At 42.6% G+C, this 14797-nt stretch overlaps 1 protein-coding gene across 3 annotated transcripts in view; it reads right to left on the reverse strand.

The window, feature by feature from the left end:
• The window catches only part of piwil2 (piwi-like RNA-mediated gene silencing 2), a 34884-nt gene that overhangs the window by 19615 nt on the left and 472 nt on the right, over positions 1 to 14797 (reverse strand). The window contains exons 2-8 of one of the 3 annotated variants that reach the window (XM_024275851.2): positions 11309 to 11749; positions 10382 to 10484; positions 10148 to 10232; positions 9902 to 10053; positions 9004 to 9094; positions 5843 to 5953; positions 2164 to 2281 (exon numbers count right to left, since the gene is read on the reverse strand). In XM_024275851.2, the coding sequence (XP_024131619.1) occupies positions 2164 to 2281; positions 5843 to 5953; positions 9004 to 9094; positions 9902 to 10053; positions 10148 to 10232; positions 10382 to 10484; positions 11309 to 11728 (1080 nt within the window). In that variant the 5' untranslated portion in view covers positions 11729 to 11749. Of the gene's footprint in view, positions 1 to 2163; positions 2282 to 5842; positions 5954 to 9003; positions 9095 to 9901; positions 10054 to 10147; positions 10239 to 10381; positions 10485 to 11308; positions 11750 to 14797 lie in introns of all 3 variants that reach the window. The other 2 variants (XM_024275850.2, XM_024275849.2) reach the window with 2 other exon arrangements.

The following is a 14797-nucleotide window of genomic DNA, read 5'->3' on the forward strand; positions in this document are numbered from 1 at the left end:
ACTTTTAAATATTTAATGACACATTTATTTATTTATTTAATGGTGTATATATTTATTTCATTCTGGCTCTTTCGAGACTCCATACACACACGCGCTACAGAGCCTGAATCTCACCGGTGTTTCTCCCGAACGAGCGCGTGCATCGCTATTAAAAGTCCGACGCAGCGCACCCATCTGCTCAATAGTTCCGGCGCGCGACTCGCACGCTCAGCGCAACAGCCTCTTTAAATGAAAATATAATATCGATACTTGGTGGGAACCCATCGAGAATCGATCGCAGGAGTAAATATCGCGATATATCGCAATATCGATATTTTGGCACATCCCTACTAGCAAATGTGGCAAAATCTACTGCTAGGTTTGGTGACATCCTGACTGTGCCTGGTTTGAATAAATAAATTCACTCTAACTGGTTTAATTCTTTTTTTTGCTTACAAAAGTGTAATGCAATACAGTTTAGATACATTTGAATAGAAATTTTTAATATTTTTTTTTAAGGGCTGCACAGTGGAGCAGCAGTTAGCACTCTTGCCTAATAGCAAGAAGGCCCAGTTCAACTCCTATCTGTCCAAGTCTTATGTAGAGTTTGCATGTTCCTCCCTTGCATGTGGGGGTTTTCTCTGGGGCCTCCAGCTTCTTCCCACAGTCCATGGACCTGTTTCATAGGTAACTCTAAATTTTCTCCGAGTGTGAATGTGAGTGTTTGATTTGTGGCCAAATCAACAGACTGGAAACCTGTCCAAGGTGTACCCAGCCTTCGCCCAACAGTAGCCGGGTAAGGCTTTAGCAGCCCTGTGACGCCGCATGGGATAAACGGGTTAAGAAAATGGATAGTCTATTTTTCTAATTTATGAAAAAAAAAAGTTGGATAATTTACCAATAGTTATTGAGCAACTTATCTTTCCAAATAGATTTAAAGTAGAGCTGTCAGGCGATTAAAATTTTCAATCGCAATTAATCGCACTGTCCATAGTTAACTCGCGATTAATCGCAAATTAATATGTGGAATTTTTTAAGGAAAAAAATGTGTGCTTCGTGGAATTTAGCAGTTCTATATTAATTATAAAAACAAGAATGGCAAAATAATAGTTTTCATCAGAAATACTTTATTTTGTAACATTGTATTGAGATAAACTTTCTTAAAAATAAAAGGCTGCAACATAAAATGCCTAACAAAAGCCCAAGTCCAAGTGAAGGGAATTTTAAATTCAAAACTTCAATCAACGTTCAGTAAAATAAAAAACATCAAAAATAAAATTTCCATAACACTTTCATGTTAATTTTTTGTCAGGACCAAATCTTTTCCTCCTCTGCTGAACTGCAGTAATAAATGAAATAGAGATTTATCATTTCCAATTAACTTTTGTTTTTTAAAACATTAAAGACTGAGAAAAGCAGGATACTCTGTGGATAGTTTGACAGTCTGTTACTGCCGCCGCATTCTCTGGCTGCAGCTCGATGCAGCGACGTGTCCAGCGGAGCTCACGCCATAAATGTGATGGCAGACAGACAGCTATGCTGGAGCTGGATCACGCTTTAACCTCCAGAACTTTGGGATATTTTGCATATTCTCGCGTGGCGAAAGAGGGATGGGCCACACACTCCAAGCTGAGATTTATCTTTTCATCTACAAATAACTGGCGTTGTTTAAACTACATTTAAAACGTCCCCCGGTGCGCTTGCTGTTCGGAACGTCCGCAACTGTCGGGACGCGGTGCCAGACGCGAGCCGGTACCACCAGACATGGTACTGGACGCGAACTGGAGCCGGGTTAGGGTGCAGGAGCTCTCGGCGTCCTGGCGCCGGGCCGGTTCTAGCTAGCAACTCTGTGATTGGAGACCCGCCGTGATCTAGTGAGAGCAGCCGGTGAGTTGGAGGGCGATAAGGGGCGCCTGTGCGCGGTATGGAAAGGCACGTATGAGAAAATCTGCGATTAATGCGTCAAAAAAATTGTCGGCGACATGCACATGTCAAATTAACGCCTAATTAACGCGACAAATCTGACAGTCCTAATTTAAAGATTTGTTATTTCAAAACCCAATGTGGTGGTATGGGTTTGCTAAGGACGGACGTGTTGGACAGATCAGGCTTCCACAACGTGCATTAATTTCTGCCAATGCACATTTTGTTTGGCATTAACCCTTACATTTCCATTTTACTTACGTCACCAAGTTTAATTGGCAGGTACAGAATGGAGCCATCAAAAGCCATCACTTCTCCGGTGGTGGAGCGGTGATCCTTCATCATGCCAAACCGCATGCCCATCGATTCAATATTTGGGCTGAAAGTACATTAAAAAATGAAAGGGAGAACAACAGCTGTTTTCAAACAGTTGTCACTTCTTCTCCAGGCATGTCTTCTCAAGGCCCTAGAGTTTCTCGTCCTGGTTGCGTCCACAACTGGGTCCACCCTTACGAAACAAATAAATTGCAATATACCGGTTCAATATGCATGTCTATGAAGACATATTGCCAATATATTAAGAAATATATCTCAATGTCAGTCACTGACCCATATATTTTTGAATATATTGCAATATATGGATGGTCAACCTAGAATATATCTATCTATCAATCTATCCATCCATCTTCTTCCGCTTCATCCGGGACCGGGTCGCGGGGGCAGCAGTCTGAGCAAAGATGCCCAGACTTCCCTCTCCCCGGCCACTTCCTCAAGCTTTTCTGGGGGGACCCCGAGGCGTTCCCAGGCCAGCCGAGAAATATAGTCTCTCTAGCGTGTCCTGGGTCTTTCCCGGGGCCTCCGCCCAGTGGGACATGCCCGGAACACCTCTCCAGGGAGGCGTCCAGGAGGCATCCGGATCAGATGCCCGAACCACCTCAACTGGCTCCTCTCGATGCGGAAGAGAAGCGGCTCTACTCCGAGCTCTCTCCGGGTGACCGAGCTTCTCACCCTATCTCTAAGGGAGCGCCCAGCCACCCTCCGGAGAAAACTTATTTCAGCTTATAGTCGGGATCTCGTTCTTTCGTTCACAACCCAGAGCTCATGACCATAGGCGAGTACTGGAACGAAAATCGACCGGTAAATTGAGAGCCTTGCTTTCTGGCTCAGCTCTCTTTTCACCACAACGGACCGGTACAGCGACCGCATAATAGCGGACGCACCTCCAATCCGCCTGTCGATCTCACGCTTCGATCTTCCATCACTCATGAACAAGACCCCAAGATATTTAAACTCCTCCACCTGAGGCAGGAGCACTCCACCCACCGAGAGAGGGCAAACTACCTTTCTCCGGTCGAGAAGCACGGCCTCAGATTTAGCGGTGCTGACCCTCATCCCAATCGCTTCACACTCAGCTGCAAACTGCTCCAATGCATGTTGGAGGTCCCGATTCGATGGAGCCAACAGAACGACATCATCTGCAAAGAGCAGATAGGAAATCCTGTGGTCCCCAAACCAGACCCCCTCCGGCCCCCTGGCTGCGCCTAGAAATTCTGTCCATAAAGACTATGAACAGAACCGGTGATAAAGGGCAGCCCTGCTGGAGTCCAACATGCACCGGGAACAGGTCTGACTTACTGCCGGCCATGCCAACCAAGCTCCTGCTCCGGTCGTACAGAGACCGGACAGCCCCGAGTAAGGCTCCACGGACCCCATACTCCCAGAACACCTTTCACAGGACACCACGGGGAACGCGGTCGAACGCCTTCTCCAAATCCACAAAACACATATGGACTGGATGAGCGAACTCCCACGAACCCTCCAGCACTCTGAAGAGGGTGTAGAGCTGGTCCACTGTTCCACGACCAGGACGGAAACCACATTGTTGTTCTTGAATCTGAGGTTCAACTATTGGACGGACTCTCCTCTCCAGTACCCTGGCATAGACTTTCCCGGGAAGGCTGCGAAGTGTGATTCCCCGGTAGTTGGAACACACCCTCCGGTCCCCCTTCTTGAAAAGGGGAACCACCACCCCAGTCTGGCAGTCCAGTGGTACGGTACCTGTTTGCCACGCAATGCTGCAGAGACGTGTCAACCAAGACACTCCCACAACATCCAGAGACTTGAGGTACTCAGGACGAACCTAATCCACTCCCGGAGCCTTGCCACCGAGGAGCTCTTTGACTACCTCAGTGACCTCAGCTTGGGTAATGTACAGTTCCACCCCAGTGTCCTCAGCCTCTGCTTCCTCAACGGAAGGCGTGTCAGCAGGGTTGAGGAGATCCTCAAAGTATTCCTTCCACCGCCCGACAATGTCCCCAGTTGAGGTCAACAGATCCCCACCTACACTGAAAACGGTGCCTGCAGAAAACTGCTTTCCCCTCCTGAGGCGCCGGATGGTTTGCCAGAATCTCTTTGAGGCCAACCGATAGTCCTTCTCCATGGCCTCACCAAACTCCTCCCAGGACCAAGTTTTTGCCTCCAACACAACCCGGGCCGCAGCTCGCTTAAACTGCGGGTACCTGTCAGCTGCCTCTGGACTCCCACAAGCCAGCCAGGCCTGATAGGACTCCTTCTTCAGCTTGATGGAATCCCTTACTTGCGGTGTCCACCACCGGGTTCGGGGGTTGCCGCCACGACAGGCACCAGAGACCTTGCGGCTGCAGCTCCGAAAAGCAGCAGAGACGATAGAGGTGGAGAACATAGTCCGATCGGACTCAATGTCACTAACCTCCCTCGGCACCTGCTTGAAGTTTTCCCGGTTGTGGGAGTTAAAGACCTCCCTGACGGAGGGCTCAGCCAGATGTTCCCAGCAGACCCTCACAGTACGTTTAGGTCTGCCAAGACTTTCCGGCCTCCTCCCCCGCCAGCGCCCCTCTCTTTACCCGAGTGTCCAAAACTCACGGCCGGGTATCACCTTAAACGACTACAAAGTCGATCATCGATCTCCTACCTAGGGTGTCCTGATGGACACATTTGTGTTCGAATATGGTGTTTGTTATGGACAAACTATGACATGCACAGAAGTCCAACAACAAAACACCGCTCGGGTTCAGGTCAGGGAGGGCATTCCAACCAATCACGCCCCTCCAGGAGGACGACGGAGCACTTTCCAGTACCCCTTCAAGGGACACCAAGAAGGCCGGGTACTCTGAACTGCTGTTTGGCCCGTAAGCCGAAACCACAGTCAGAGACCTGTCCCCCACCCGAAGGTGAAGGGACACGACCCTCTCGTCCACTGGTGCGAACGCCAACACTTGGCGGCTAAGCTGTGGGCTCACAAGTAAGCCCACCACAGCCCGTCGCCTCTCACCATGGGCAACTCCAGAGTCCAACTCATATTAGAAGCGTTTATGCCTAACCTGCCTAACACCCAGAAACTAACACAGTGCAGACCTGGATCGCTCTGAGGCTTCTCCTTTGAAACTCATAAAAATGGTGCAGTGGGGAAATAGGCATCAACACCTAGCCAGGCATCCCCCCTATTCACCAGGGTGCAGGGCCCTGTCAGCCACAGGGCGCAGTTACAGCGACCCTCATGCCAAGACCTTCACCAAGGCTCACTGACCGTGCACAGACATAATCATCCAAATCTGCAGCACCATCGCCAACGTCAAGCAGCCAGCCAGCAAAGCACCCTCAGGCCCAGGCCAGGACGAAGAAATTAGCAATATGCAGATGTGAGATGCCCAGATTGTGTGTGCTGGGTGAGAAGGGTTGGACGTTAACAAATTTTGAAATGCGGTTTTATGTGACAGTGACGTTCAGACCATGTGACCTTCAGATAATATTGTAATATTCAGATGCAAGAATCCCTGGAGAAGAACCAACTCAAAAACAACATAGAAACACAGTTATAAACATTACATCTTGCTGACATCAAGACAGCAATATTGCTCTGCATATTTGGCATTTGAAAGATGGATTGAGCCTCAGCACTTACGTGAATGTTACATGATACTGATAGACAGCTTGATTCTTGCAGCTGATTGGAATGTGGTTGGACCCAATGGTTATTGGTATTCCTTTGACTCCAGCTTTATTAAGTGGTTTACTAAGGAAAAAAGAGAACATAAAAAAATGTATCTGGCCAAAATGATTCTTTATCTCATACACAAATGGTGTCACATTCTGCAGAATTTAAGCAAACAGTCCCATTGACAACAGAAACAGGCCACTATAGCTTGATCCCTTCACAAAGGTAAAAGTTTATGGCCTGCTTGGAGACAATGTTAAAAGAAAAGCATTTAAAAGTATTGAGGGTGTGACTCAGTTCACCCACTTTTATATTTGTATACATTTGGAACAAAATCATTAAAGAATGCCAACCACATTTCTGCAGAGACTAGAACATATCATTTCTAACTTTTTCTTCCCAATCTGATTATTTTAATGTTGTAAATAGTTGAGCTAGTAAATAAATATAACAGGTACTAACCCAATCCATTTAACATACTTCCAATTAAAGAGCTGCTTGATGACAAACCAACACAGCACAAAAAAGGTGGGGGGAGGGGACTTTAAATCTAAAACTTAATATATAATTTAAATTTATAAGGGATACATACAAATAAAAATCATAAAGAAAATTCCCAAAATGCATAAATATAATTACTTGAAAAATACAATGACAGCTCTGATATTACATGCCGTTTTTGTTGAATTGCTAATGTTAGCCTAGGGCTTGGGAGGGTCTGTAAGCTAGCGGGAGAGTGTCAACAAAGGAATGTTGGGATATCAATGTAGTGTTACTTCTGCACCAACAATTGATGGAAATAAAATGATCAATAAATACTAATGTGTTTTTACAATGATAAAATATATTTTAGGGTAACTAATACACAAGGCTCCAGTTAAGAACCAAAATGCAGATTATATCAAACGGTTTTCTCACTATAAAGTGCAATAAACATGGAATTAAAAATTCACAATGATGCATTTTAATTAATTTTACATTTTATGTCAGATAATTTATATTGTTGAGGCAAAAAATGAACTTTCAGCCGGTTCATATTATACGATTATTGCTTTTTTTTTTTTTAACAGTGTTGGGATCCATATTCATTTCCCCATCATTTTATCAAAATTTCCTGCACTTTTCTTTGATAAAAAAAAACACTTTAGTCACATACTCCATGTGTGTACCACTAGCAGCATAAACACCTGTTGGATCAATAACACCGCTAGAAGTCTCATTTGGACGGTCAGACACTGCGCACCTCTCCACTGGGATCTGATGTATTTTAGCATCATGTTTGAACAGGTTACTGCTTTTACTGCCTTACAAACCATGTTTGTTACTAGGGCTGTGGATCATTGCTTAGGGGGCGATCCGATTCAATTCACAAATCAAGCTCAACGATTTACGAATTGAACCAAGATTCTTACTTTTTAATATGTTTATTGTTATGTGTATGTCTATTTACTGGATGGATGAAAATTGAAATTATTTGTATTAAATCACCAATATTGATGCCTTTATTTAGAACAGAAGATCAGAATCAACAAATCTGATTTAAAAAATAAAACAAAAAACAAAGATTCAGATGCAAAGAAATTTTGTTTGTCATCTTAAACTTTTTTGTCAACCTTCTGGTTAAGTTCAGCAATAACATAAACAGCATAAAAAACATTAAAAAAAAAACTAAAAAAAAAAAAACACTGCTATTTTGGATCATTTAACAGCAAAATCTGAAAATGTTCTCCACAGTTTTCTATCCTCAAAATTCTCCAGTATTTTATATTCCAAGCATTACATAATGGTGCAGAGCCCTATGAAAAAAGTATTTTTTCCGCAGCAGAATCAACTGATTCACGTTGATTACATCAACACCTCAGCTGTGCAGTGCATTTCAGCACGAGGCTACGTTTCTCCGCTTCAGAACAAGCTGGAGTTTCGTTAATTGTGTCAACTGTTGAAGTTACCATAACCAAAACAACGTAAACACTGGAGCTAAAGCTCTGCTGTTACAGTTAATTCATTTTTTCCAGAGGTTGTCAGTGAGGTGAACTTGTGTCTCAGTTTTTGAACAGAAAAAAAGTCTTGCTAATTTTACTATGAAAACCGGAAGCTTCACCTACACAAAGGTGTGTTTGCTTCCAGTGACAGTACCGCGACTCTTTCGGCTTTGTTTTAATTTGTAAGCTTAAAATCCAACATTATTCTGCATTTCAGACCAAAAATATATCGTCCCAAGATAATATTTTACTACATTTTACTATATTTATAAAGATCGCGAATCAGCAATCTTGAACATTGCAGATATTTTTATTCAAATTTTCGGGAGCAGATTCCGAGTATTCGAGCACCCGGATACTTGATACAGCCCTATTTGTCACATAAACAGCGTGCTGTCTGCATCTACTTTAGAAAGATGTAGACACAGCTTGGACCTTTTTGCTGCATTTTCATTTGCAGAGCAGGGGGAGAGAGCACGTGAGGAGCCCCTCCATCCCCTTCCCACTGTGTGTGTAATGGAGCGGAGAAAGTGCACTCCATGTTTTGTGCTGTAACCAAGCAATTATATTTTTAGGCATTTAGGCTATAAACTTATTGGCCCAATAAAAATATGACAGTTTTGTGTTGGCATCATTATCACATTTCACTGTCGTGCTCACACAAAGCACCCCCTGGTGGACTTTTTTGGTATTTTTTTAAAAAAGCGATTCAGAGAAAGAGAGGACCCATAATTGTTCGTGAGTTGAAATACCGCAATAGTTCGCCATACCGATATTTTGTCCCACCTCTTATAGGGAGTACCAAAAGCCAAGCGGAAAAAATGAGTTGCTGGATGACCTCCATTGTTGTTCTTAGCTTCATCCCGCATGTGGCGTGATTGTCCAACTTTGAGTGGAGGTGCACACCTGAACTGCCTTGTACATTCTAAACCAGACTGTATTACTCAATGGAAAATGAGGCTTAAGGAGTATAGTCTCTGAAAAACAAATGTATTGCCTAATTATTTTATTTAGGAAATTAAATCTTACAAATTAAAAAAAAATGTTATGCTTCTTGATGTTCTACAGTTACTCTGTAAGTAGAGCAACAAAACGATGGATGATTGGCATTTAATGGCCTGTGTGCTTTCAGTGTCAGAGACTTACCACTCTGGTTCCACTGTCTGGTCAGCCTTCAATGGTTCCTCAGTTGAGGTCACAGTGGCATCTTGACTCGTGGGCATGGATGATGAAGCTCCTTAAAGAGTTTTTTTTTTTGCATTTCATTCAAACAGATTCACAAGACACACCCTATTCAGGTAAGTAACAAAATTCGTCAGAGCATTTGGGATTTTTTTCCTGAAGGACATATTTAACCCCTTAACAACCTGAACCAAACCAAGTAGGAGCCGTTATGATTTACGAGGTTCTACCGAAACCAAAAGAAGCTGCTGCAAACAGTTCCACATTTTGGTGCTAAGTTTCCGTGAAGGTCTATTTCTCTTAGGACATGTCAATCACTTCAACTCTGTTCAGTACTTTGAAGTTCTAGCCAATCCTTTTGCCTTTCCTGGCATAGTGGGGGGTGCTCATATAAGACCACTGACAACGCTCAAATGTTTGGCTGCATTTCACAGCAGGTGACAAAAGTTTGACAGGTCGCTGCGTCGCATCAGCCAATCGGGAACTCAGCTTTGGGAATGTGTCGTTTTCAATTACCCGATGAGCGGGTAAAATACTAACCCAATACAAGCGTTTTTGTCCTGTCGCAGCACGGCGTTTTTCTGGCTACATTTTTTTTTTTTTTTAAATACTGAAGTACCGAAATTGGCACCAATTAGGGACCGAAACCAAAGAACTGCTTTGGCACCGGAACCAAATAAAACCCAATCGGCGCCCAACTCTACAAAACAGTAAAAAAAAATATTGTTTTTAAACCGATTATTGTATTGGGAGAGTAGTAACCACAATTATTGTTTTTAAAATGTGCTCCACCATTCGGCTTAGTTAAAGGGTTAAATTCCAATGACGCTCAGATGGTTAATAAAATTCAAGCTTTCATTACCTGTTGGAGGAGGCTGTGACATCACGTCTGCTGGTGGTTTAGGTGTTGGAGGAGCTGACTTTTCCTGAAGGATACTAGGAAGGCCAGAATGACCTGCATCCATCCTGAGCTGGGTCAGTGCTGCTCTCCCACGCCCCACCATGGGAGACAGACTTCAAGCAAACAAAGTTAAACCAACAGAGTTACTCTGTCACCAAAAGATCTTTGTTCTGTGTGAAATCTCTGCTCAGGCTGATCGTGTCTTACATGCTGCCTCTCTCCATTGTGTCTCCAGGCTCATGGATAGTCTCTGCAGGGACACCCTGCAGTTTTACCTCCCCCACGCCTCCAGCTGCTTCAGAAATGAAGGTAAAGCATCACTCAATAATTGTTATGTACACACTGACTAAACCTGCCGCAGAACACTGCTACAAAAATAAAGCTGCCTCTCAGCAGCTTCTAAACTGGGTAAAGGAAACATTTCTTTTAAAGCAAACACACCAACTGCTAGAGATCCTCTTCCACGAGGCGCCATTGGCTCAATTCCCATTCCTCTAAACATGGAGACAAGTGTGGACCCTTGAGCAAGACCCGCCATGCCAATCTGCAAGATTAAACAAACATCTAAAGCACAAAATTTGCAGCAATAATGTTAATAGTTACAGATATTTAGATGTGTTTACTCATTTTGGCATTAGGCACTTTGGCAAATGTTTCCATCCAACAGAAAATATCCAACTTAAAATAATAAATCTGATTAACTTCAATAAATCAAAGTATTTCTAATTTTAATTTTTGCTTCTTTTTCAAATTGCTTGAAATTAACAATCAAAGGGTAAAAGGTTTAATCTCCTGTCAGGATGGTTTATCATTAGAAAAGGTTTAAAGCATTTTTTTATCTTCTGCTGCACAAGAGTGTCTACTTGCTGCTCAAAGATTAAGTTCTTAAATGATATAATTGCATTTATATGTAAAGATAAAAAAAATAAAAAATAAAAAAATAAAAAAAATATTCAACACCAACGTTGTTTGCATTTGATAGCAAAAGGATGAAGGTGCATCAGGGTCATAATGACATGCCATATTTGACTTTCTTGCATGTTTAGCCTATTTAATTCTGCAGCTAGAGGATCTTACTTGACAGTATTGAAAGAACTTGTATATGCCATCAAAAGTAAAAGGAATTATGTATAATCAAATTATAGTAAATATCTATGTTTTAAAAATGGATGCCTTAATAGCCACAGAAATATAAATAAGATTTATTTTTATAAACGTTGAAGCTGGACTGGCGATTCGCTGGGTTTTGGTCTGTAAGAAACTGGACCAATTGGCTCTTTTAGCTTTAAAGGTTGCGGACCTCTGAGCTAGACAATAGCACTTCTCACAAAAGCAGTGCATTACGTACACAAGACCCCACAGACTTACCATTCCTGCTGTTGAAGCTGGGATGTCCCCTGATGGACCCAGTGGCGTTTTAGGAGTGGTGTCTTCATACTGAGGCTGTAGACTTGACAGAACAGTTCCTCTGGCCACACCCACTTTTGGTTCTACCCTTGGTGGAAGAAACCCTCTGGCCCGACCAAATAGCAAACTCTCAGGCGGTGCCAACACTCCTCTACCTTGCACAGGTACAGGGGTCATTGTTGGTAGAGACGGAGCTGGTCCTGGAACAGTTTCACCTGGGGTGAACAATCCCCTGGCTCGTCCTGCAATGGGCTGCTCAGCAGGGAGCGGTAGTCCTCTACTGCGTCCCAAAGCCAGTTTCTCAAGCTGCAGTCCTCTGCCAAGCGCAGGAAGGCCAGCGCCTTTCATCCCACTGACGTCAGGAGGCTTGTTTGGCTCCATGTGATCAACTTCTGATATAATCTGATGACAACAATAGGTTAAACTGGAGCATGGTACTTGTTTGTACATATCAAACAGCATCCCAAGCAATTACAGCAGGGACAAGTCAAACAAATTTCAAAGGACTGACTTTAGAAAAACATCACTTATATATAGAGATGCAACCTCCAACTTTCATCTGGTTTATTCTTTTTTGGTCTTAAAAATAGCACAGGAGTAATTAAATGACAGAAAAGAGCAGCTAAATGAATGGCTGAGGGGAAAAACAAAGCCAAATAACTTATTTAGTGCAAAATGATTTCATTACTGGAGTTCAGATGGTTCATGACGCGAGACTGGGAGAGTGACAGTGACAGAGTGCTGAGTGATCTCGCTCAACAGTGTCATCCTGTACATGCTGTGTGCCTTACACAACCCCCAAAACTGATTTTCAAGAGTCAAGTGGGGAAGAGATATCCATCTGTTAGAATAGCAATCTGAGGGTGGGCCAAATTCATGCTGCCATGTGTGAAATGAGCTTGATATTGTCCAAAGGAAAAAAAATAGTTAAATGAAAACTGTTTTTCACAACAAAACTGACTTGGTTCTAAATTGAAATTTGGTCAATAAAGAAATAACCAAACTGTGTGTAAATGAGGTGAACTTAAGTTGAATGGGGAGGTTTTAGGGAGCAGAGATAAGGAATTTGAAAGACTAAGTTCTTAACAACAGTGTTGAGTGTGGAAAAGAAGTGAGGTGTGCGCAAACAGGTTGGAAAAAGTGGAGGAAGGCCTCAGGTGTGACGTGTGAGAAGACGACATCAGCATGAAGGAAAAGTTAGGTGTAGAAGACTGGCAAGAGCAGCTTTGTTGTTACTTTAGAAAACGTGGCTCCGATTCTATGTACACACTGGACATGTAATGCGTGTATAAGGACAGACATTGCTGAAAGGGCATTTAGGCCCTGGTGTTCATACTGGACTGTCGCTACCCGATACTAGTACATGTATCTTGAAGTTAGAAGAGGCTTGGTACAAAATGTCTCAGAGGTTAAATCTCTCAATTTTTTTGCAGCTCCATTCCAATACAAGAAAAACTTGGTCTCATAATTCTTGCATTAATTTCTCCTTTTTTGTCAATGTTCAAACAGCTGGCCCATCCATGTTTTGAAAAGCTACCCATATAGCAATACCAGATCTGAGTTCCTGATTGGTCAAAGTTCAACTGGTTTAACTTTTGATGCGTGCACAATTGACACGCATTTTGTATGTAGAACCCAAAAACAGACATAAAAACTTGTGTTAACTCAAGAGTTTAGAACACGGAAGCCCAAAAACGCACATATAGATGAAAGTGGTTGGTTGAACAAGCATTTCCTCAGATTCCCTGGGAGTGATGAGGATGGATAGGATCAGGAATTAATCCGTCAGGGGAACGGCTAAGTTTAGAGGTTTTGGAAATAAATACAGAGAATCAGACTGAAATTGTGTGGACATGTTAAGGTGAGGAACAGTGATTATGTTGGTAAAAAGATGCTGATGTGGCAGATACCAGGAAATGTTTAGAGGAAGACAGAAGATGTAGATATCGTCAAGAAAGACATGATGGTGGTGGTGTAAACATGAGGGTGAAGAGGATAAAATTAGATGAGGGAGAAGATTCAGATGTAGCAACTGCTAAAATTGAACAGCTGAAAGACAAAGAAGAAATGTGGAACCTTAAATTGTTTCCTTGTAAAAATATTGATTTTAATCAGTAGCTTTGCAGTGAAAATCAGTTTAATCGAGAGGTATTATCTTACGTTTTAACAGCGTTAATAGCTTGCATCTAATATCAACAAAACAACAACGAAACTTACTCCATGGCAACAGTCTGGTCCACAACTCCAAGGCTAATTTTTAATCAGCTACTGATGCTCTGCAGAAACTACGTCCTATATAGCTCTATTTATGGTAAGGGACTGGCAGGAGAAGCAGTCCGAGTGCCACAACTTAGAGGCTGGAACACGAACATATCTATATGGGCACACGCGCAAGTGCAGCTTCGGCAACACAACTTTCTGCCAGACCTGCTGTTCAGCCAGCGCGCAAGGCTACAGCATTCTCTCCTTCTTAGAACGAGAATAAGTAAATCGGACGATAGTATACATGTAAGCACATCCACTTATATTATAGTCCAGAATTTTTTCTTTAACCTGCTTCTGGATTTTTTTCAAACCGTGCAGTACAAGCTAGGAAATTTTCTGGACGAAAATTGCAGTTCACAAAATCACTCGTCAGCTTTTAAAAAAAGTTAGATGTTGTCTAATGTCAGTTTTGCTGTTTATTCAGGAATAAAATCATACCATACTTTTAATCTCTTAACATGCCATAACCTTATTATTCTTTGAGCTATCTTAATGATCTTTATACTGTTGGGACGGTCTTTTTCAGCCCTTTCCAGTGATATAAAGATCAGAGCAATCCACTTGATTTGATTTTTTTTTTTTTGTTACCTAGACACGTTTTTGTTACCTAGTCTATAGAAACCCTAATGTCAAAATGGGAAACACCTCCAAAATTATTAGAGAAGGAAAGAACAAAGATATTGCAGTACTACATATGAAAACAGGTCGGATGGTAAGGGTGAATGGTAGATACAGAACAGAAGAAAGCCATTATGTTTGATGTGGCAAGACTAGTGATAACAATCGGGAAAGAGGAACATGAGAAACTGGGGAAATATCAGGGAGTCAGAAAACTTGGAAGATGAAGGCAATGGTAGTGCCTGGGGTGATGTGAGTAGTCAGGGCAATGACGACTAAACTGGAGGAGTAGCTCCAGTCCAGCTAAGTACAGGAGCAGCAGATACTGCGCATGCCCATAAAACTCCTAGGCCTCTGGTAGAGGACCCGAACTAGTGAGAAAAACCACAAGCGGGGGGGATTTTAGTCCGGAAAATTCCTGCTTCTTAAATCACATTTACCCTTAATTTTTATGTAAATAATCAATTAACTTGGTTTAAGCGTTTTTGTTTCAGACAGAGCCCGCTTTGCCCCCCCCCCCTTCTTTTTGAAATAGAGAAAAAAGTAATAAAACGAGGCTACTGCATT

This window comes from Oryzias melastigma, linkage group LG9, assembly GCF_002922805.2.
Source record: "Oryzias melastigma strain HK-1 linkage group LG9, ASM292280v2, whole genome shotgun sequence".
Lineage (NCBI taxonomy): Eukaryota > Metazoa > Chordata > Actinopteri > Beloniformes > Adrianichthyidae > Oryzias > Oryzias melastigma.